At 34.5% G+C, this 22,994-nt stretch overlaps 1 protein-coding gene across 2 annotated transcripts in view; it reads right to left on the bottom strand.

Annotated features, from left to right (window-relative positions):
• Positions 1–254: 254 nt before the first annotated feature.
• Positions 255–22,994, bottom strand: part of AEBP2 (AE binding protein 2) — a 69,936-nt gene continuing 47,196 nt past the window's right edge. The window contains exon 9 of one of the 2 annotated variants that reach the window (XM_044679889.1): positions 255–627. In XM_044679889.1, the coding sequence (XP_044535824.1) occupies positions 615–627 (13 nt within the window). In that variant the 3' untranslated portion in view covers positions 255–614. Of the gene's footprint in view, positions 628–21,139; positions 21,872–22,994 lie in introns of those variants that run through there. The other variant, XM_044679890.1, reaches the window with a different exon arrangement.

The following is a 22,994-nucleotide window of genomic DNA, read 5'->3' on the forward strand; positions in this document are numbered from 1 at the left end:
TCTAAAACATATATAGCTTTTGTAATTCCCCAAAGAGACTCGTAAACTTGTATTTTTTCTTTGATGGTATTAGCACTTACCTAATGAACAAAAACAAGACGCTAGCTATGTTGAGAAATGTCCGAAGTTTTCCTCCACTAGCATCAGGGGAACAGAATTGCTGCCAATTCCTTGATGACTTCCTTCAAAATGTTAAAAGAAATATCAAATACTCAAGAATATGTCACATCATTTGATAATACAGCCACTTCTAGTTTTTTCCCGTCTCAGTCATTAAATCTGATCAACCATTCAAGTGTCCATCCATAGCTTTACACAACTGTATAGGATAATTCAAGAAAAGGTTTTTGTGAAGTGTCAAATCCAAGTTTTGAAGTATTCCAATTTTTTAAAATTGAGCTTTCTCCAAAAGAAAAAAAATACATTTTAGAATACATTTTCAGAACAGCCAGATGTAAGGTGCCTTTTCAGTTTTGCTGGCTTTATACTTCCATTTGCAAGATTTTTTCCATACAACAAACACCGCAGCTTTTCTGATCCATCGTGGTTACTCATATAAGTAAAACCATGTAAAATAAAATCTTCATCATGCTTCCGTTCCTCAGTGTTTCAACTTAAATTAGATGTCTGTGAAAAAAATGAAATATATACATATATAATAGACATAAAATAAAATATTTGATTCAATTAGTATTTTTGAAACATTAGCTTTAAGTGATTTATCCAATAAATAAACATAAAAATAAGTTAAATTAAATACAGTAAGGTTTTTGAAAATTGTGTGATGATTAGGTAAAACAAGACAAGTATTATAATTCATTCAAAGTTTTAACACTGTTCATGCTTTTTAACTCTTCCATAGATACTTCTATTACAGCAGAAGCTCAAGAGTCATGTCACTTTCTAGGATTCAGTTTAAATTATTGTATATGGAGTTGTGTAGCTTTCTGTGTCTTCCTGGAAATAATGGTTCTTGCTTGTGATGTTCGATTTTCTCATAAATATATTTTTAAGGGGCAGCTGGGTAGCTCAGTAGATTGAGAGCCAGGCCTAGAGATGGGAGGTCCTGGGTTCAAATTTGACCTCAGACACTTCCCAGCTGTGTGACCCTGGGCAAGTCACTTGACCCCCATTGCCTATCCTTACCACTCTTCTGCCTTGGAATCAATACACAGTATTTACTCCAAGATGGAAGGTAAGGGCTACAAATAAATAAATGAATGAATGAATGAACAAACGAACAAACAAACAAATGAATAAATAAATAAATGAATGAATGAATAAATATGTGTTTGAATGAATGCATATGGAATAATATAAAAATACCATTTAGACAACATATTGTATGTGTATCCCTTCATTTTAAAAGACAATACAAAACGAGAATACAAAGACAAAATCAAAGCAAAGAAGGAACTGTATTGTCATCTAATCTATTAGCAATAATAAGAAATCGCTTTAAATAAATAAATAATTTGGTAGTTATGTGGATTGGCAAAAGTTTGAACTGACAGTTTAACACTCATCCCACTGGCCACAATGCCTTACTGAACTGCCCAGGTTCACAAAGTTTTAAAAAATATAAAAATGACTCACTTACTTCCTTTCACATACGGATCAACAAATAATTGTGAAAAGAAAAGGAAATGCCCGGGTCTGCATTGTGAAAACACTTTCTTCCCTGTTTGGTGGCTGCAACAACTACTAAACCCAAAGTGACCAGCATCCACAGGCATCAGAAGGGGAAGACGGCAATCACATTCTATCTAGCACCAACAGAAACCGTGTGATTATCTGGACAGATGCGGAAAAAGCTTTTGATGAAATACAAAACCCTTTCTTTGTAAGAACACTTGAAAATGCTGGAATAAATGGAGCTTTCCTTGAAGTGATGAATGGCATCTATCTAAAGCCAATAGCAAGCATCTGTAATGGGAATAAACTAGAAACTTTCCCAATAAGATCAGAGGTGAAACAGGGATGTCAATTATCACATATATTATTTAATATTGTATTAGAAACACTACTATAGCAATAAGAGCAGTAAAAAAATTAAAGAATAGGCAATGAAGAAATAAAATTGTCACTCTATGGATGATACTCTTTGGGGGTACACTTACAGAACCCCAGATAGTCAACCAAAAAAAACTAAAAGAAATAACTTTAGCAGTCACAGGATACAAAATAAACAATAAATCATCAGCATTTCTACTTGTCACCAACAAAACTCAACAGCAAGGCATAAAGAAGGAAATTCTATTCAAAATAATGTTAAGGGGCAGCTGGGTAGCTCAGTGGACTGAGAGCCAGGCCTAGAGATGGGAGGTCCTAGGTTCAAATCTGGCCTCAGACTCTACTTCCCAGCTGTGTGACCCTGGGCAAGTCACTTAACCCCCAATTGCCTACCCTTACCACTCTTCTGCCTTGGAACTAATACATAGTATTGATTCCAAGACAGAAGATAAGAGTTAAAAAAAAAAAAAAAACCTTTATATCAGTGGTTCCCAAACATTTTTGGCTTACCGCCCCCTTTCCAGAAAAAATGTTACTTAGCCCCCTGGAAATTAATTTTTTTTAAATTTTAATAGCAATTAATAGGAAAGATAAATGCACCTGTGGGCCATCACCGCTCTCCTGGATCACTGAAGCACCCACCACGGGGTGGTAGCGCCCACTTTGGGAATCACTGCTTTAGATAATATAAATTACCTGGGGATATACCTACCAAAATAAACGCAGCAACTATCTGAACACAATTACAAAAACTCTTCATGCAAATAAAGTCAGATGTAAACAACAATTAAACATTAATTGCTCATACATAGTAGGTTGAGCCAATATAATAAATAACCTTACACAAATTAATTTACCTATTCAGTACCATACCAAACTAGCCTAAAATTATTTCATAGAGCTAGAAAAAATAACAATAAAATTCATCTATAAAAATAAAAGGCAAAGAATTATCAAGGGAATTAATGGGGGAAAAAATATGAAGAAGAGTTAGCCTTACCAGATCTCAAAGTATACTATAAATTGGTAATCCTCAAAACAACCTGGAAATGGCTAAGAAATAGAATGGTTTACTTACTTCACTTTGTTTAATGGAATAGGTTAGGTAATCAACACACAGTAGTTAACCACCATAGTAACCGAGTGTTCAATAAAGCCAAAGATCCAAGCTTTAGGGGCAAATAATTATTATTTAACAAACACTACTGGGAAAATTGGGAAACAGTACGGCAAAAACTAAGCATAGACCAACATTTCACACTCCAAATCAAGATAAAATCAAAATGGATACTTAATCTAGAAATAAAGGGTGAACCACAAATTAGGGGAATATGGAAAACTTTTCCTGTCAGATTTATCAGGGAAAATTTATGACTTTGCAATATTGCAAAAAATGAAATGGATAATTTTCATTACATTAAATTTTAAAGGTTTTGTACAAACAAAACCAATGCAAACAAGATTAGATGGGAAACAACAAATTGGAGGGGGAGAAGGAATTTTTATAACAAGGTTCTCTAACAAATGCTTCATTTCTCAAATATACAGAGAATTGATTCAAATTTATAAAAATACTAAGCATTCCCCAATTGAAAAATGGTCAAAGGATATGAAAAAGAAATTCTCAGAGGAAGAAATTAAATCTTTTATCATATTAAAACATGCTCCAAATCACTATTGATCGGAGAAATGCAAATCAAAACAATTCTGAAATACAAGCTCACACCTATCAGATTGGCGAATATGTCCAAAAATGAAAACGATAAATGTTGGGAGGCGATGTGAGAAAACTATGAACTGATACAACCATTCTGGAGAGCAATATGGAACCAGGTGCAAAGGTTCATAAAACTATGTACCGTTTGACTTAGCAATAGCACCACTGAGTGTGTATTCCAAAGAGATCCGAAATTAGAGAAAGGACCTACCCATACAAAAATATTCTTAGCAAAACCTTTTTGTAGTGGCAAAGAATTAGAAATCGAGGGGGTGTCCATTAATTGGAAAATGAGTGAACAAGTTATATATAAAGACAAAATGGTTGTAATGGAATGTTATTACCCTGTAAGAAATGATGAACTGAGGATGAATTCTGAAAAATCTAGGCTTATATGACCTGATGCAAAGTGAAGTAAGTAGAAGCAGAACATCAGGCACAGTTAAGAGAAATCATTGTACAAGGATGGACTGTGAAACACTGAACTATTATGAGCAAAGCAAGTTTCCAAGAGATTCACAAGGGACTCGTGATGAAAAATGCTATCCATAGCCAAAGAAGGAACTGCTGAGGTCTGATTGCAGATCAAAGAATGCCATTTTTCTCTTTATTCCTCTAAGATTTTTATCGTCTTGACATGTAGACAGGTAAACAATTTTATAGTGGCTATCGCTATTTTAAGATTGAATTCCTCTCCATATCATTTTTAGGTTTCATTGGAAACATATGCTAGTGATTTCTGTGGGTTTATTTTATATCTTGCAAATTTAAGTTTATAATTATTTCAACTAGTTTTTTAGTTGATTTGTTGGGATTCTCTATCATCATATCATGTGCAAAAGTGATCATTCTGTTTCCTTACTGCCTTTTTGAATTCCTTCTTCTTATTGCCATAGTTAGCGTTTCTAGTACAATATTGGACAATAGTGACAATAATGGGTATCCTAAGCTTTAATCCTGATCTTAATAGTACTTACTTATCACTACATAAATTATTTTAAATAAATAGAACTTACCTTTTTTTTTAGAACTTATCTTTTGAAGGAAAGCTCCATTTATTCCTCTGCTTTCCAGTATTTTTAATAAGAATGAGCATTGTATTTTATAAAAAGCTTTTCCTGCATCTATCGAGATAATCAAGGAATTTGTTGTTTTGTTATTTATATGGTCAATTATGCTGATAATTTTCCTAATATTGAACCAGGCTTCCTGGTTTAAATCCTACCCAGTTCCATTATATGATTTTTGTGTTATGTTGCTGTAATATTTTACTTAAAATTTTTGCACCAAAAATCATTGGGAAATTTGATCTGTGGTTTTCTTTATTTCCACTCTTTCTGGTTTAGGTATTGACACCATGTTTATGTCATAAAAGGAAGTTGGTAGAATTCCTTCTTTGCCTGTTTTCCCAGATAATCTATATAGAATTTAAAGTTTTCTTTAAATGTTTGATGGAATTCACTTGTGAATACATTTGGAACTGGGAAGTTTTTCTTAAGGAGCCTGTTTATTATTTCATTAATTTCTTTTTCTAATATTTTTTCAAATATTCATTTCAATTAGGTTGTGAGATTCACTGCCTAATAATTGAACAAAATAACTTCTAATACAAGCTTCAGTTTCCTCCTCATTGATTGTGAAGTTGACACTGGTAACTTGGCTTTATTCTTTCTTTTAAAATAAAATCAAATTAACCATCTATTTTATTGAGTTTTACATAAAAACAGCTCCTAATTTTATTTATTAGTTCATCAGTTTTCTTACATTCCATTTTATTAACTTCTTTGGTTTTCAGGATTTCTATTTTTAATTTGTTGGGGTTTTTTTTTTAAGTTTTAAGGAGTTTTTTTTAATTATTTGCACAGGGCAACTAGCTAGGCGGTGCAATGAATAGAGTGCCGGGACTAAAATCAAAAAGACTCATTTCCCCAAGTCCAAATCTGACTTCAAACACTTACTGGCTATGTGACAGTGGAAAAGTTACTTCACCCTATATGCTTCAGTTTCCTCATCTATAAACTGAGCTGGAAGTGAGAAGGAAATGACAAACCACTCCAGTATTTTTGCCAAAAACAAAACAAAAAAAACCCAAATGCTGTCAAAAAGGGTTGGACACAACTGAAAACTACTGAATAACAACAGTAACAATTGCAAGTCCAATTTACTGATCTGCTCCTTCTCTAATACAAAGATTTAAATTTCAGCTAAATGCTACTTTGGCTGCATTCCATAAATTGTTACATATTATCTCACTCTTGTCAATCTCTTGATTGAAATTATTTCTTCTATGATTTATTCTTTCACCCATTCATTCTTTAGGATTATATTATTTAAAAGTTAATTTTTAATCTATGATTTCATGCCCGCTTATTGAATAAATCTTATTACAATATGTTCTAAGGATGCATTTGATATTTCTGATTTTCTGCGTTTCTGATATTTTATGCCCTACCATGCAGTCAGTTTCTGTAAAGGTATCATGTACGATTGAGAAAAAGACATTCTTTTCCATTCCCATTCAATTTTCTAGAGGCCTGTGAGATCTAACTTTTCTAAAATTGTATCCATCTCCTTAACTTCTTTCTTGTTCATGTTATGACTAGATTTACCTAGTTCTTAAAAGTCTACTAGCAGTTTTTTATTGCCTATTTTCTCCTATAATTTAATTTTCCTTTAATAATTTGAATGCTATTCCATTTGGTGCATATGTATTTAGTAACAATATTACTTCATTGTTTTTGGTGCTTTAGTAAAATGTAGTTTCTCTACTTTATTTTTTTAATTAGGCATATTTTTGGTTCTTCTATGTCTGAGATTATGATGGCTACCCACGCTTATTTTTTTAATCTCTGCTGAAGCGAAATAGATTCTACTTCAGTTCCTTTTTTTATCCTCTGTGTCAAGAGTGTCTCTGTGTCAAGTGTATTTCTTGTAAAAAATATATTTTTGAGGGGCATGTAGGCATTTCACTGGAGAAAAAGCCAGGATTGGAGGTCCTGGGTTCAAATCAGGCCTCGAACACTTCATAAATTTGTAACCCTGAGCAAGTCACTTAACCCCATTTACCTAGTCTTTACCATTCTTCTGCCTTGAAACTAGATCTTAGTATTGATTCTAAGATGGAAGGAAGGGCTTTAAATGAATAAATAATTTTTTAAAAACAGTGACATATTTTTGCATTCTGGTTTCTAATCCTCTGATACCTGCTTCAGTTTTATGGGTAAGTCCATCCCATTCACATTCAGTTATGATTACTGTTATTTCCCTCCATCCTATTTTTCTGTTTCTCCTCACTTTTTTGAATCTGCCTCTGCTCAAAAGTCCATTTTGCTTTTGACCACTTCCTCTCTTAATTTGGCCTCCTTCCTATCAGCCCATGTCCCTTTCTCCTCCATCATTCTCCTCCTACTTCCCTGTAGAGTGAGATAAATGTCTATGCCCAAGTGAATGTGTGTTATTCTCTCTTTGAGCCCATTTTAAAGAACATTTAAGTGTTACCTCCCACCCCTACCATTTTCCCCTCCATTAAAATCACATTTTTTTTATGTAAGCTAATTTTCTCTTTTCTTTCTCTCCCTTCAACTTTATGCCAGAGTGCTTCTTTCTTGCCCCCAAATTTTATTTTTTGAAATTATCCAAACATAGTCAACTCACACATGCACATTCTGTTCCTAAATACTCTTCTAATTGCCCTAATAATGATTAAGTTCTTAAGAAGGGGAAGCTGGGTGGCTCAGTGAATGCAGTAGTTCATGGATTCTTTCAATTTCTATTTTATCCTTTGGTTATAGGATATCAGGGCAGCTTTGTTTTTGGTCTTTTTAGTTTTTGTTTGTTTTTTTTTTTTTTTGTAAAGAATATTTTTCCAATGTGAAGGAAGGTGGCCTAGCAGTACCAGATATTAAGCTATACTATAAAGCAGTGGTCATCAAAACAATATGGTACTGGCTAAGAGATAGAGAGGAGGATCAGTGGAATAGACTTGGGGTAAGTGACATCAGCAAACCAGTGTATGATGAACCCAAAGAGCCCAACTTTTGGGAAATGAATCCACTATTTAACAAAAACTGCTGGGAAATTTGGAAAACAATATGGGAGAGATTAGGTTTAGATCAACATCTCACACCCTACACCAAGATAAATTCAGAATGGGTGAATGACTTGAATATAAAGAGGGAAACTATAAATAAGTTAAATGAACACAGAATAGTATACTTGTCAGATCTCTGGGAAAGGAAAGATTTTAAAACCAAGCAAGAGTTAGAGAAAATTATAAAATGTAAATTAAATTAAATTACAAAATGTAAATTAAATGTTAAAAATGAATATTAATAAATGGTTAAAAAAAAGAATATTTTTCCATGGTTACATGATTCATGTTCTTTCCCTCCCCCCCAAACTTTCCCCAACCCTCCCCATAGCCAACACCCAATTCCACTGGGTTTTACATGTGACATTGATCAAGACCTATTTCCATATTATTGATCATTGCACTAGGGTGATCATTTAGAGTCTACATCCCAAATCATATCCCCATCGACCCATGTGGGCAAGCAGTTGTTTTTCTTCTAAGATTCTACTCCCACAGTTCTTCCTCTGAATATGAATAGCGTTCTTTCTCATAAATCCCTCAGAATTGTCCTGGGTCATTGCATTGCTGCTAGTAGAGAAGTTCATTACATTCAATTTTACCACAGTGTATCAGTCTCTGTGTACAATGTTCTTCTGGTTCTGCTCCTTTCACTCTGCATCAATTCCTGGAGGTCTTTCCGGTTCACATGGAATTCCTCCAGTTCATTATTCTTTTGAGCACAAACAACAACAGATACCACAATTTGTTCAGCCATTCCCCAATTGAAGGACATTCTATCATTTTCCAATTTTTTGCAGGGCAGTTTTCTTGAAAGATGATGATGTCCAGGTTCTTCTTTTGATCTTTACTTTAAGGTAATCAATAAGTCTTAATTTATTTCTCTAAAATCTATTATCTAGGTCAGTTGTTTTTACAATGAGATATTTCACATTTTCTTCTATTTTTTTCATTTTCTTATTGTTTCTTCATGTCTCAGGGAATCATTAGCTTCCACTTACCCAATTCTAATCTGTAAGATATTATTTTCTTCATTGAACTTTTGTACCTCTTTTTTCCATTTGGTCAATTCTACTTTTTAGTACATTATTTTCCAACTGGTTGATTCCATTTTTTTTTTAACCCTTACCTTCCGTCTTGGAATCAGTACTGTGTAATGGTTCCAAGGCAGAAGAGTGGTAAGGGTAGGCAATGGGGGTCAAGTGACTTGTCAAGTGACAAGTCACACAGCTGAGAAGTGGCTGAGGCCAGATTTGAACCTAGGACCTCCCGTCTCTAGGGGTTGATTCCATTTTTAAGGTGTTATTTCCCTCAGTACTTTTGTGCCTTTTAAAGAAACAAAGGGAAAAAGGAGAATATCTTACCTTCTCTCTTAGAAACAAAACTGACTATTGGTTCCAAGGCAGAAGAAAAGCAAAGGCTAGGCAACTGGAATTAAATAACTTAATCAGGTTTTCCATGCTGCTGTTTTCAGAGGTATTTCTTGGAATCTATGTTTTTGGTCCTTCCACGGTGCTATGCTCTAAGGAGAGATGTAGTAACTGCCATCCAAGTCTGTGCTCTGGTCTGTAACCAGGAAGGTATCTTTTTTTTTTCTCTAGCTGCAGTACCTCTCGGTCCTGAAATCATGATAAGAAACGCTGCTATCCTACAGCTGTAAGCACTACTGCCTCCCTTCATCCTTTCTGCCTCAGAACGGATACTCAGTCTCCTGCTCCCTTTGGAATGACCAGAAACACCCTCCTCCACCCTGGAACTAAAACCAGGGTCCTTGCTCCCCTGCAGCCACAAGCCCTGGTGCTCCTCCTCAACTTGAAAATGCAAACCCAAACTGCATTTTGCTGATCCAATAAGGTCCTGAACTCCTTACCCAAGAGTCCCCTCCAATCCCTTTCTGACTACTGTTCCAACCCCTTTACTACCTACGGGCTGAGAGCTCCTAAAGCTGATGCTGCCATACTCTTATAGCCACTTCCAAGACCTACTGATGGTGATGTCACTGTTTTGCCTTTGCTGTGCTCTGGGCCAACCTCCTAAATTGTCTTGGGTGAGAAAATGTTTTTGTTGGCTCTACTGATCCAAAAAAACGATCTGAGGATTTTTAAGATATTTGGAGGATCATGTTGGGAAAGTTCTGGTGAGTTCCTGCTTCTACTCTACCATCTTGGCCATGTCCCTCTTCCCAGTTGATGATATCATTTCTTAAAAGTTCTTAAAAGTTAAAAGTCCACATCACCTATATTTTATTAGCACAAAACTACTGACCTTATCACTTAACCTTATTGCAAATTAATATATCCAAAGCAATAAAAAATTCACTTACTCCAAAATATATCCAATGAATTGTCACAGAATTAGGTATCTGAATACATAAGAAATTAGTTATGTTTCTCCCAAATGTTCTGCATTGTATATTACATATATTAGCCATTTGAGAAACATTTACTGAAATAAATTATACCAGCTAGAGTATGAAATTTTTTTAATGTTTTTCTACAGATCTTGCTCTGGGTCATATAAAAAGCAGATCAGCATTCTAACAAACTCAACCAATATTATTTAGATAGGCTAACACAATTAGAAGAAATAAGGGCGTGCAGGATCATATAGGTTAGTAAATGATTAAAAGTATGAGTATCATCAGAAACTACTTAGTTCTAAAGCAACCAGCTCTTTTGTATTATACTACAATACCAGTATTATTATATTATAATTATATTGTATTATAATTATATATATTATAAAAATTATGTTATAATACAATACCAGTGTTACTGGGAACTGATGCCTAAAAAAGGAACTATTAAACAAAAATAATAATAAAGATCAGTGGAAGAAAAATTACTGGCATGACTGTTATTAATACTGAATGGAAAGTGTGACCTGGGTTTGTCAAGAGGCAAAGTTATACTCCTGCCTTTGTTACTTATCTTTGAGATATATATATCCTCCTCTGTAATATGAGGATATTGGACTAGGTGACTTTTTATGTTCCTTCCAGCTCTGAAATTCTACTATACTTTATATAACTATAAAATTAAGGCAGGGTAAAGAACCAAGGAATGGTGTCATACTATATTTGCATCTTTAAAATATGTGTTATGAATTTTTTAAGCTACCACATAATATTGTAAGAAGTATTATATTAAATAGTTTCTAAAGAATTTTCAAAAGAATTGGTAAATACCAATAATTCTAAGAAAAAAACGGCCACACAATCACTAATAACAGAAATAAAAAGAAAATTAAGTTCTCTCTCTCACACTCAGCGTATTGGCAATGATGAGAAAGGAAACAGGCATTTAAGGATGCAATGTTGAACGACAGGCACACCAATGCTCTCTGGATTTGTGAGTTGGTGGCACAATTATAGAAAAGAAATGGTAATTGTGAGGTTAATTATTCATAGTGCAACGTCACCATATATGCATATACATATTTATCATGAATATCAAAGATAAAAAGAAAAATATTTTAGAATACACAAAAAAATTGACAATACTTTTTGTTTTTAAAATTTAGGAAGTTTTTTGACCAAAATGGTAGGGAAGAAAACAGCAGAACTCTCTGTCTCTGTGCCTGTGTCCCTCCCTCCAACACTAAATAACCCAAATATCAAATAATTCACCCCCTTAACCAAGGGGTAAATATGATCCAGATCCCTTAAGGGAAGAAAACAGACTTAGCTTTAAAAGACCCCATAGGAAGAAATCCCCAGAGGAAAGAAAAAGAATTTCATAAAAACAAAACCTCGGCAGTGAAAAAAAAAAAAATCCCCTGAGGCACAAAAGTGAAAGTTAATGTCTTTGGTGGTTTATGAAAGACCAGGTGGTTAAGAAAAAAGCCACAGCAGGAAGACAGCCTCTAAAAGAAGGAAAAATCTAAATTCTTGGGGTAGAAACAAATATGGGGAAGGAAGAGAGTATGCTCTGCAAAGTTGTTGAAAAGGATCTTAATGTGAAGTGAATAAAAAGTCCTTCCTCCCTTTCACTCCAATCCCCAAGAAAAAACTTCTAATTGGCTTATTCAACTAGAGGACAACCTTGAATTTATCTGAAGAATAAAGAAAAGGCCTCTCTTCTCTCTTTAAAAGTAAAGGACATGGACCAAAGCCACAGGAAAGAACTTTAGTGTCCAGAATGAAAGAAAGGCAGGCTGAAAACCTTAACTTGATTTTATCAAGCCCAAAGGAAAGGAGGATTCTGACCCAAGGAAAGACTCCCCAGGGCAAAGGAAAAGTCTAAAATCTAATCTGATTGCCAGAGTAGGAGAGATTTTGAACTCAATGCCTAAAGTCTCAATTGGGGGAACAAAGATTTTTATGATGTTATGGATGACCAAAACAGAAACACAGAAGCCAATAAACCAAAAAAATGACTACAGGGGGCACAGCTGGGTAGTTAAGTGGATGGAGAGTCAGGCCTAGAGATAGGAGGTCCTGGGTTCAAATCTGACCTCAGCTTCCTAAACTTTGTGACCTTGGGAAAGTCACTTAGCCCCCATTGCCCAGCTCTTACCACTATTCTGCCTTATAGTATTGATTCTAAAACAGAAGGTAAAGGTTTAACAAAAAAGACAACAGTCAAAACCTCAAAGAAAAAAAGACCTTGCCCAAAAGGATTAGAATTCTTTGAAATAATATGAGAATTTTTAAAAGAAACTGTAAAAAAAAAATGAGGAGAGAATTTTATCCTAGTAATAAACTCCTTTAAAATCAAAATGGCCCATAAAGAAGGTAATTAGACTCTGAAACAATAATAATTACAACAAAGTTATAAGAGTGAGAAAATAGAGGAAAATATATGATATCTTACATCAAAAAAAACTTGATCTGGAAAACAGATCATAGAAAGATAATTTAAGAATCATATAATTAGCTTTAATCCAAGTCTAAAAAGGATATAGCATGATTTCTGGAAATCATTAAAGAAAATTATCAAAACACTTTAGAAAAAAGAGGGCAATGTAAAAATTCCCAAATGAAAACCCTCAAAAATATCACTGCCAAAGTTCACATCTTTGGGGGCAGCTGGATGGCTCAGTGGATTGAGAGCCAGACCTAGAGATGGGAGGTCCTGGGTTCAAATCTATCCTCAGACACTTCCCAGCTGTGTGACCCTGGGCAAGTCACTTGACCCCCATTGCCTACCCTTACCACTCTTCTGCTTTGGAGCCAATACACAGTATTGATTCCAAGACAGAAGGTAAGGGTTTAAAAAAAAAAGTTCACATCTTTCAGATAAAAATAAAAACTGCAAGCAAACAGGAAAAAAAAATTTAAATAGTGAAGAAACACAATTAGGATTGAACAAGATTTAGTACATATCATGTTTAAAAAATGGAAAACATGGAATGAGATATTTTGATGCAAAAGATGAAGATCTATGACATTACCTCGCAAAAATAAATATAATTTTATAAGGAGAGGAAAAAAAAGGATCTTTGATGGAAAAGGATATTCAAATATTCCTGATTTTAAAAAAAGCTAAAAAATGAAAAACAGAATACAAATATTAAGTAAAGGGAAAAATATAAAGGTAAATCAAAGTGTATAAGCAGAAGGGACTTTATATGGATGAACTGTTTATATCCTAAAGAAGAGGAAAGATGTTCAAAAGATTCTTTTAGAATCTTAATAATATAAAGAGTCATAGAAGTAGTCAACTGAGACAGAAGACCTATTTTGAAGAAGTTAGGGGAAAAAAGAGGAGAACAAAAAGGACATATCAAGGGAAAATTAAAGGAAAGATGGAGAAATTTGTTAATACACAAACAGGGTATGTTAATATTAGTATATACAAAGAACTTCACTTCTATATAAACTGGTCAAAAGAGGGCAAAATATACATATATACACACATGCACACACATAAAGAGTTTAGTGTAAAAATATATTCTACTTAACAGACACAGATAAGAGGAAGAAGAAAAAAGTTATATATAATCTGGGAGAGACTAATCAGAAGGAAAACAAATCAACATTCAAGAGGGGATGAAGAAGAAAGTTAAAAGGGAAAAATGGGTAATAACTTCAAATAAACATGGGCTGAGAAATATAGAGAAGAAAAAGTAAAGTAAAAAAGGAAGAGTAAAGAAGGAAATAAACTATCATAACTATGAATGGATAAATTCACTCAAAAAAGTTCAAGAAGTTAGCAGAATGGATTAGGAAGCAAAATCCAACATGGTTCTTAACAAGACTAGATGACTCAATGGATTGAGAGCCAGGCCTACAGACCTAAGTCAAATATGGCTTCAGAGTTCCTGACTGTGTGACTCTAGGCAAGTCACTTCCCCCCCATCCTCTGGACCTAATTGTCTTGGAACCAATAAACAACATTGACACCAAGATGGGAGTTTTTAAGGAAAATAAATACATAACAAAAAAGATTGACAATTAAAAGGAGAGCAAAAAAAAAAAAATACCTCAGTTGAATACAAAAAAAAAAAACAAAACAAACAGGAGAGCAATTAAGACTTCAGACAAGGAAACAGCAAAACATATTTGATTAAAAGAGATGAAGAAAAAATTACATTTTCTTGAAAGTATGTCATAGCTTCTACAGAGTGCATTAAAGGAAAAGATTAACTTATTTCAAAAAGCACTGAACAGAGCGCATCCATTTATAAATAAGAAAGACATTAAGATAAGAAAATAATTAGAAAAATTAGAACTGGAGGCAGCTGGGTAGCTCAGTGGAGTGAGAGTCAGGCCTAAAGACGGGAGGTCCTAGGTTTAAATCTGGTCTCAGACACTTCCCAGCTGTGTGACCCTGGGCAAGTCACCTGACCCCCATTGCCTACCCTTACCACTCTTCTGCCTTGGAGCCAATATATACACAGTATTGATTCTAAGACAGAAGGTAAGGGTTTAAAAAAAAAAAGAAGAAGAAAAATTAGAACCGATAGACCTATGTGAGCTAATTTTTAAATGAAATAAATAAGTAGTAAGCTAATTTGATAAAAAGAGAAAAACCAAATTATCAGGAACAAAAACAAACAGAATTTATAACAGATGAAAATATAAAAATATCACTAGAAACTATTTTGCCCAACTATATGACAATAAATCCAAGAACTTAAAGTAAATAAGTATAAAAATATAAAATACCAAATTTAACAGAACGAGTACAGAATTTAAACACTGCAATATCAAAAGAAGAAACTGTATAAGCCATAAATGAATTTCCAAAGAAAAAACTAAAGGATTATGTGGATACACAAATAACTTCAAGAAAACAATTAATTCCAATACTACATGAATTGTATAAAAAATAATACAAGGATCTAACAAATCCCATCCAAGACCCAGTTATAGTCAATAAATAAAATGGAAGAAGTCAAAACTAAAAAGAAAACTAAAGACTTAATATACCTAATGTACATTGACACAATAACAAGTTTTTTTTTTAAATATGAGCAAAAAAGCTAAGAAAAAAAGTAGAAAGCTCTTACAGTAGGAACAAGTTGGATTTATTCCAAGAATACAAGGTTAGTTTAATATTAGGAAAACTATAAACTAATAATATTAACAACAAAATAGAAAAAATCATTTAACATATATTGAAAGATGCAAAAAATGTTTTTGAGATAATATAACACCCATGTGTATTTTTTAATCTAGAAAATATAGGAAGAAATTAACTTTTTTCTTTAAAACAATAAATAGAATACATCAAAAACCAAGAGTTAAAATTCTATATCAATCAGGGCAAACCTTTTAGAAATGGAGTGCTGGGCCCTAAGCCCACCCCACCCCCCAGACAGTGCCAGCCCCCCCCCCCAGAGACTGACTGCTGGGCATAACCCACCCCTCCTTTACCCCACACAGAGGAGGGAGAAAGCATTCCAATTGGGCTGCTGGGCAGGTTAAATGAGGAATGCCTTCAGCCAGTGTAGAGAGGGGGAAAAGAGTGACCCAAGTGCTCCACTCCCCTCCAACTCTGCAGCTTGTGAGTAGTCCACCTCCACCCTGTGAACTCCCATTGGGCTGCTGGGCAGAGGGGCAGGGATGTTAAAAAAAGAAAAAATGAAATGTGAAAAATCAGGCATAGTGGAGATGGGGAGAGAAGCAGCTCCACTGGAGTTCCTCTGCATTTGTAAGATTAAAATTAATATCAATAACTCAAAGTATTATATTTTATAAGATTATTAAGTCACTTGAAGTGGAAGTAATAAAAGGACAAAGTACAAAACTTAAGCATGGGGGCAGCTAGGTAGCTCAGTGGAGTGAGAGTCAGGCCTAGAGACGGGAGGTCCTAGGTTCAAACCCGGCCTCAGCCACTTCCCAGCTGTGTGACCCTGGGCAAGTCACTTGACCCCCATTGCCCACCCTTACCAATCTTCCACCTATGAGACAATACACCGAAGTACAAGGGTTTAAAAAAAAAAAAAAAACTTAAGCATGACCACGTGTGAAAAATTCTCCTGCCTGGCACCTGCCCAATCTCCCCTAGCCATGTTCACAGAAAAAGACAGAGAGGGGTGGGGTCACATCAAAATATATCCTATGTAACAACATAACATGAGAAGGAACATGGGAAGCTAGGAAAGAGTCCTGGGGAGCAAGTTCTAATTATACACTTTCTAGTAACAAACTCTGGGGGGGGTTGGGGGGGACAGCACATGTGCCCACAAGGAGCACTCTGTGTGCCATCTTTAATACTCGTACCATAGGTTCACCATCATTGTTCTATATAATGGGGATAAAATAGAATCGCTTTCCAATAAAATCAGAGATGAAACAAGAATGTTCACTATCACAACTTTAATTTGACACATTACTAGAAATCCTGGCTATAGCAGTAAGACAAAAAAGAAAAAGAAATTGAAAGAATGACAAGAAAAAAGAAAACAAAATTATTACTTTTTGAAAGTCAACTGAAACAATAACTTCAAGCTTATAGAATAAAAAATAAAACCATACATATCTTCAGTATTTCTATATAATTTCAATAAAATCCAGAAGGAAAAGATGATAATTTCATTTAAAATAACTATAAGCAACAAACTGGGAAAAAATTTTATAACAAAAAATCTCTAACAAAGGTCTAATTGCTCAAATTTATAAGGAACTAAGTCAAATGTACAAGAAATCAAGCCATTGCCCATTTGACAAATGGTTAAGGGATATGAATAGGAAGTTTTCAGATGGAGCCATCAAAACTATAAATAACCACATGAAAAATTGTTCTAAATCCCTCTTGTTCAGAGAAATGCAAATCACAACACCTACCAGACTGGCCTATGTGACAGTAAAGGAAAATAATAAATGTTGGAGGGGTTATGGCAAAATTGGGACACTAATACATTACTGGTGGAATTGTGAATTGGTCCAACCTTTCTAGAGGGTAATTTGGAATTATGACCAAGGAGCTTTAAAAGAATGTTTGCCCGTTGACCCAGCAAAACCACTAGTAAGTTTGTACCCCCAAAGAGATAATAAAAAAAGGTTGTACAAAAATATTCATAGCCACACTCTTTATAGTGGCCAAAAATTAGAAAATGAGGGGGTGCTGTGTGACCCTGGACAAGTCACTTGACCCCCATTGCCTACCCTTACCACTCTTCCACCTATGGAACCATGGAAAATAATTTAAAAAATTAATAATAAAATAATAATAATAAAATAACTATAGGATGTAAAAAATACTTGGGAGTCTACCTACCAAGTTACACACAAGAATTATATAAATAAAACCACAAATCACCATTTGTAGTAAGTCAGACCTACACCCTTGGAATATTAATTGCTCATTGGTTGAACATCAACAAAAATGGCAATAATTCATAATCTTATTTATTCAGTGTCATACCAATCAAACTAATAAAGGATCACTTTATAAAAGTAGAAAAATAGCATAATTCAAATAAAAGCAAAAGGTCAAGAATCATAAAGTAAATAAATTTTAAAAGTAGAAACTATAGAAGATGAGAAATGCCAGATCTCAGACTCTTCCACAAAACTATAATTCTCAAAACAATTTGATATTGGTTAAAACATAAAGAAATTAATCAGTGGAACAGATTAGGTATGCAACATCGGAAAAAACATACCTAATAGCCCAGTATTCAATAAACACAAAGACCCCAGATACTGGGGTAAGAACTTACTATTTGATTTTTTTAAAAGGCTGGGGAAATAGCGCAGTAGCATAGAAGTTAGATTTTGTTCGACAATTCACACGTACCTTATACTAAGCTAAGTTCCAAATGGACAGATGATCTAGATTTTTTTTAAAAGGGAAGGACTACATTGTAAAAATATAAATGTCATGAAATGGTATTGTGAAAGAAATAGGGAAAAGATCTGATTTCATGGAAAGAGTTATATGAACTGATACAGAGTGAAGCTAAGCAGAACAATTTATATTTTATATCAATATTACAGAAAACAACTTGGAAGACTTTTAGGAAATGATCAAAGCTGTGACAATAATCAATACAATAAGAACTTTGCAAACACAAGCGGTACCTAGATGGCACCATGGATAGAATATAAAGCCTAAAGAAAAGAAGACTCATCTTCTGAATTCAAATCTGGCCTCAGACACTTATTAGTTGTCATCTGTGAAAAAAATGTACTGAAGAAGAAAATGCAAACCACTCTAGTTTCTTTACCAAGAAAACTCCAGATGAGATAATGATGCATCCAACATGACTGAAACCAGTGAGCAATAACAACAAAAGACAACTTAAAAGCTGTAAAAATTATGATCAAAACAATGGCTATCCATGTTTCCCATGGAAAAATAATGGAACATTATCCATCTCTTTTTTTTTTTTTAAACCCTTACCTTCTGTCTTGGAAAGTATTGGCTCCAAGGCAGAAGAGTGGTAAGGGTAGGCAATGGGGGTCAAGTGACTTGCCCAGGGTCACACAGCTGGGAAGTGGCTGAGGCCAGATTTGAACCCAGGATCTTCATCTCTAGGCCTGACTCTCAATCCACTGTGCTACCCAGCTGCCCCCCATTATCCATCTCTTAACAAAGAGTTCATGGACTTAAGAATAAAAAATGAGATAGAGTCCAAGGAGGAATTAATTTTCCTTGACTATGCTTAGTATTTGTTACAAGAGATTTTTCTTTTCTCTTTAATGGCAAGGGAGTTAAGGAGAAAAAATTTTTCTCAATTAAAAAAACTAGATATAGAATGTTGTAGGTATTTTCAGATGACAACTATATAGTTAATTTTGCTTAGTTGTTTAACTTTTTTATGAGAATTTTCTCAAGGAGAAGTAGACCATAAATGCAAAGTGAAAACATGTCTATAAAACTTTTTAAAAAATGAGCAAATTGGGGAGATATTGATTGCAAATATCTGAACAAAGTATGACATAAGAATATAAATCAAAGGACATAAGAAACAAAAAATAACAGAAATTCAGCAAAACAAGGAAATATTTGTAATAAAATAGAGACGATGGTAGTTACAAAGTTTGGAAACAGAGGACCTGGTTTTGATTGTTGGATCTTTTGCTATTTTTGTGGCCTAGGCAAACCATTTAAGGAATTGATTCAAAACAGAGTAGAGCTAAATGAACAATTTATAAAATAACAATTCTGAAAGACTTAAGAAAACCTGACCAATTAAAAGATACAAACAGGGAATTTTCAGATAAAGGAAACAAAGTGATCTAAAGTCATATGAAAAAATGGTCCAAATAACTATCAGGGAAATGCAAATTAAAACAACTCTGAGATAGCATCTCATATTGACTAATATGACTGAAAAGGAAAATAATCAGTTTTGAAAAGATACGGAAAAACTCAAGACACTAATGCACTATTGTGGAAGTGGTGAAGGGATCCAATCCTTTTTTTTGGAACTGTACACAAAGGGCTATAAAATTATGCAAACCCTTTGATCTAGCAATACCACTACTAGGTCTGTATAACAAAGGAGTTAAAAAGGGGGGGGGAAAGACCTATTGTATTAAAATATTGATAGCAGCTCTTTGTAGTAGCAAAGAATTAGAAACTGAGAGGAAGGCCATCAATGGAGGAATGGCTGAACAAGTTGTGGCATATGATGGTAATGACCAGGAGGGACTTACGTGAAGTGATGTAGAATGACGTGGGCAGAACCAACCAAACATTGTATGCAGTGAACAACAATACTATACAATGAACAACAACTCCAAAGGAATCGGGATGAAAAATGCTAACCATCTCCAAAGAAAGCTCAGGGTACCTGAATGCAGATGGAGGGCTACAATTGTGTAAATCTTCTCATAAAACAGGAAAAAATATGGAAATAAGTTTTGTATGATAGCACATGTAGAACCATGGTCAAATTCCTTACTCTCTCAAGAAGAAGGAATTTTATTTTTTCCCCACATTATTTTATTTTAGAATACTCTGCCCATGGTTACACGTTTCGTTCTCTCCCACCCCTCTTCCCTCCCCCTACCAGAACTGACAAGCGATTCCTCTGGTTTATACATGTGTTATTACTCAAAGCCTATTTTGATATTATTCATATTTGTAATGGAGTAATCTTTTAAAAACCACAACCCCAAATAATATGTTTATTATATTACATATAAGCAAGTGATAAATCATGTTTTTCTTCTGCATTTCTACTCCCACAGTTCTTTCTCATGAGACCTTCAGAATTGTCCCAGGTCATCACATTAAATTTGATATATAATATACATTTGATACATAAAATTCTTTGAAGAAGGAATTTTAGAACTCAAAATGTTAGAAAATAAATGCCAAAACTTGTTTTTTACATGACATTGGGAAAAATAAAATGTTACTAAAGAAAAGGCAAAAAGGGGCAGCTGGAAAATGTAGATTAATAAATGTTAAAAAAAAAAAAAAGGGGCAGCTGGGTAGCTCAGTGGAGTGAGAGTCAGGCCTAGAGACAGGAGGTCCTAGGTTCAAATCCAACCTCAGCCACTTCCCAGCTGTGTGACCCTGGGCAAGTCACTTGATCCCCATTGCCCACCCTTACCACTCTTCCACCTATAAATCAATACACAGAAGTTAGGGGTTTAAAATTAAAAAAAGAAAAAAGAAAAGGCAAAAAACAAAATAATGAAATCTGGAAAATCCAACGACTAGTTATGATTCGAGAGGACAAAATGATGAAAGAGTGCTGCCTACCCCTTGGCAAAGATTTGAAGAACTCAAGAGGTAGAACAAGATACATACTTTTGGTCATAATTCACGTGGGAATTTCTTTTCCTCGCCTAGATATTTTACTTAAAAGGGAATTGATTTTTGGTTTTGTGTTTGGTTTTTTCCCTAGTGAAGAGGAAGAATGGAGGGGAGTAGCAATAGGGTTGTGGCAAATGAAATGAAAAGAGGGTCTTTTGAAAATTTGTTTTGTTTATTTTTTAAATCAACACAAAAAGAACAGAAGAAGCCAAAAGGAATCACGGTTAAGCAGGGCAGCTTTGAAAATTACATGTTTATTATATTTTTAAGGGGAAAAACAAGACGTATGTAATCAATTTGCATTATCACGTCATATCTTCTTTTTCCGTTCTAGTTTGTTTTTGAAAATGTGCATGGTTTGGATCTGGTTAAATTCAAAATAAAAGTTAAAAGATTTAAGAATATCATTAAAACGTAAATGTAAGCTCTTGCTGCTTTTTCACCACTCTTTTCCGCTGTGATCTTTTAATCCAGAGGGTACAAATCATGGATGCCAAGAACAGAAGCTGCAAGAGGCAAAGGCCTTCCTCGCTCCCTCTTTTTTAACCCAATCTAAGAAATGGGTGTCGGAAGTCACTGTTTCCGTCACGAGTTGTTTGTCCCCAGTTTCTGCTGTTCCTAATGATCCTTTGGAAGACTTTGAAACAAGGATTGCAGGTAGGGCGGGAGAGTTAGCAGTCTTAGAATGTGAAATCTGAAAAGCCAATTAACAGTGCTCAAGCCCAAGGAGGGTTCTGGGATTGGAAGTGGAAGTGCGCTCCTTTGGAACCCAGTGCTCGGCTGTGAACACAACCGGAGAAAGCGGTGCAGAGGCTGGGGAACTCTGTCTCCCATCTCTTAAGGAAGCCTATATATTTGTGATTATACCTTTGGACCTAAATATTCCTATGTAAAAAGCAAAATAAATAAATGGATGAGTAAATAAATTTGAAAGAATGAATGAGTAAATTAATTCAAGGGTATACATCTCCTTAGGGATGGCATCCTTCCTCTCCCCCAAAAATGTTTATATAAAAGGTTTTACAGGGATCAGAAGTTACACTGAAAAATTACTGTAGTGTAAAAAACATTAAGGATGAAATTTTTTTCTGTTTTTAAATGTGAAGTTTAAAGAGGGCAGCTGGGTAGCTCAGTGGATTGAGAGCCAGGCCTAGAGACAGGAGGTCCTAGGTTCAAATCTGGCCTCAGACACTTCTCAGCTGTGTGACCCTGGGCAAGTCACTTGACCCCCATTGCCCACCCTTACCACTCTTCCACCTAGGAGCCAATACACAGTATTGACTCCAAGATGGAAGGTAAGGGTTTCGGGGAAAAAATAAAATAAAATAAATGTGAATTTTAAGGATTTGCTATATCCAATGATTATACTCTTACCACAGGCTGCAGGGCAAATTAATTAATTTATAATGGAAGACAACAATCTTCTGGACATCAAACTTTAGAATAACATCTATTGTAGGATACCATTACCTTTAACTTTATGAAATTGCTGTAGAGGGCAGCTGGATACATCAGTGAATTGAGAGCTAGGTCTAGTGATGGGAGGTTTGGGTCCAAATCTGGCCTCAGGCACCTCCTAACTATGTGACCCTGGGCAAGTCATTTCACACACACACACACACACACACACACACACACACACACACACTCTAGCCCTTACAACTCTCCTACCTTGAAACCAATACAGTATATCTTAGGATTGAAGGTAAGGTTTTTTTTTTTAAATGAAAATAAAAAGCAAAACATTTGCCATATACTTTTGATCCAAGCTGTCCTCAGAACCATGAGTATATTTATCTTTCTGAGTGATTAAGATGTTTATACCTATAACCTAGTTTATATTCAAAAAGATGAGTCTAGCAAGTAACAAGGTTGGGAGAGGTATTTCTTATTTACAGAAAATACATTCATCTTCTTCAAATTTGTTACTAAACAAATCATGTATCTCTAAACCTTTTTAAAAAATTAAGCTCTCTAAAATATCAAGGTATTTTAAAATATCTTGCTT

This window comes from Gracilinanus agilis, chromosome 5, assembly GCF_016433145.1.
Source record: "Gracilinanus agilis isolate LMUSP501 chromosome 5, AgileGrace, whole genome shotgun sequence".
Taxonomy (NCBI): Eukaryota; Metazoa; Chordata; class Mammalia; order Didelphimorphia; family Didelphidae; genus Gracilinanus; species Gracilinanus agilis.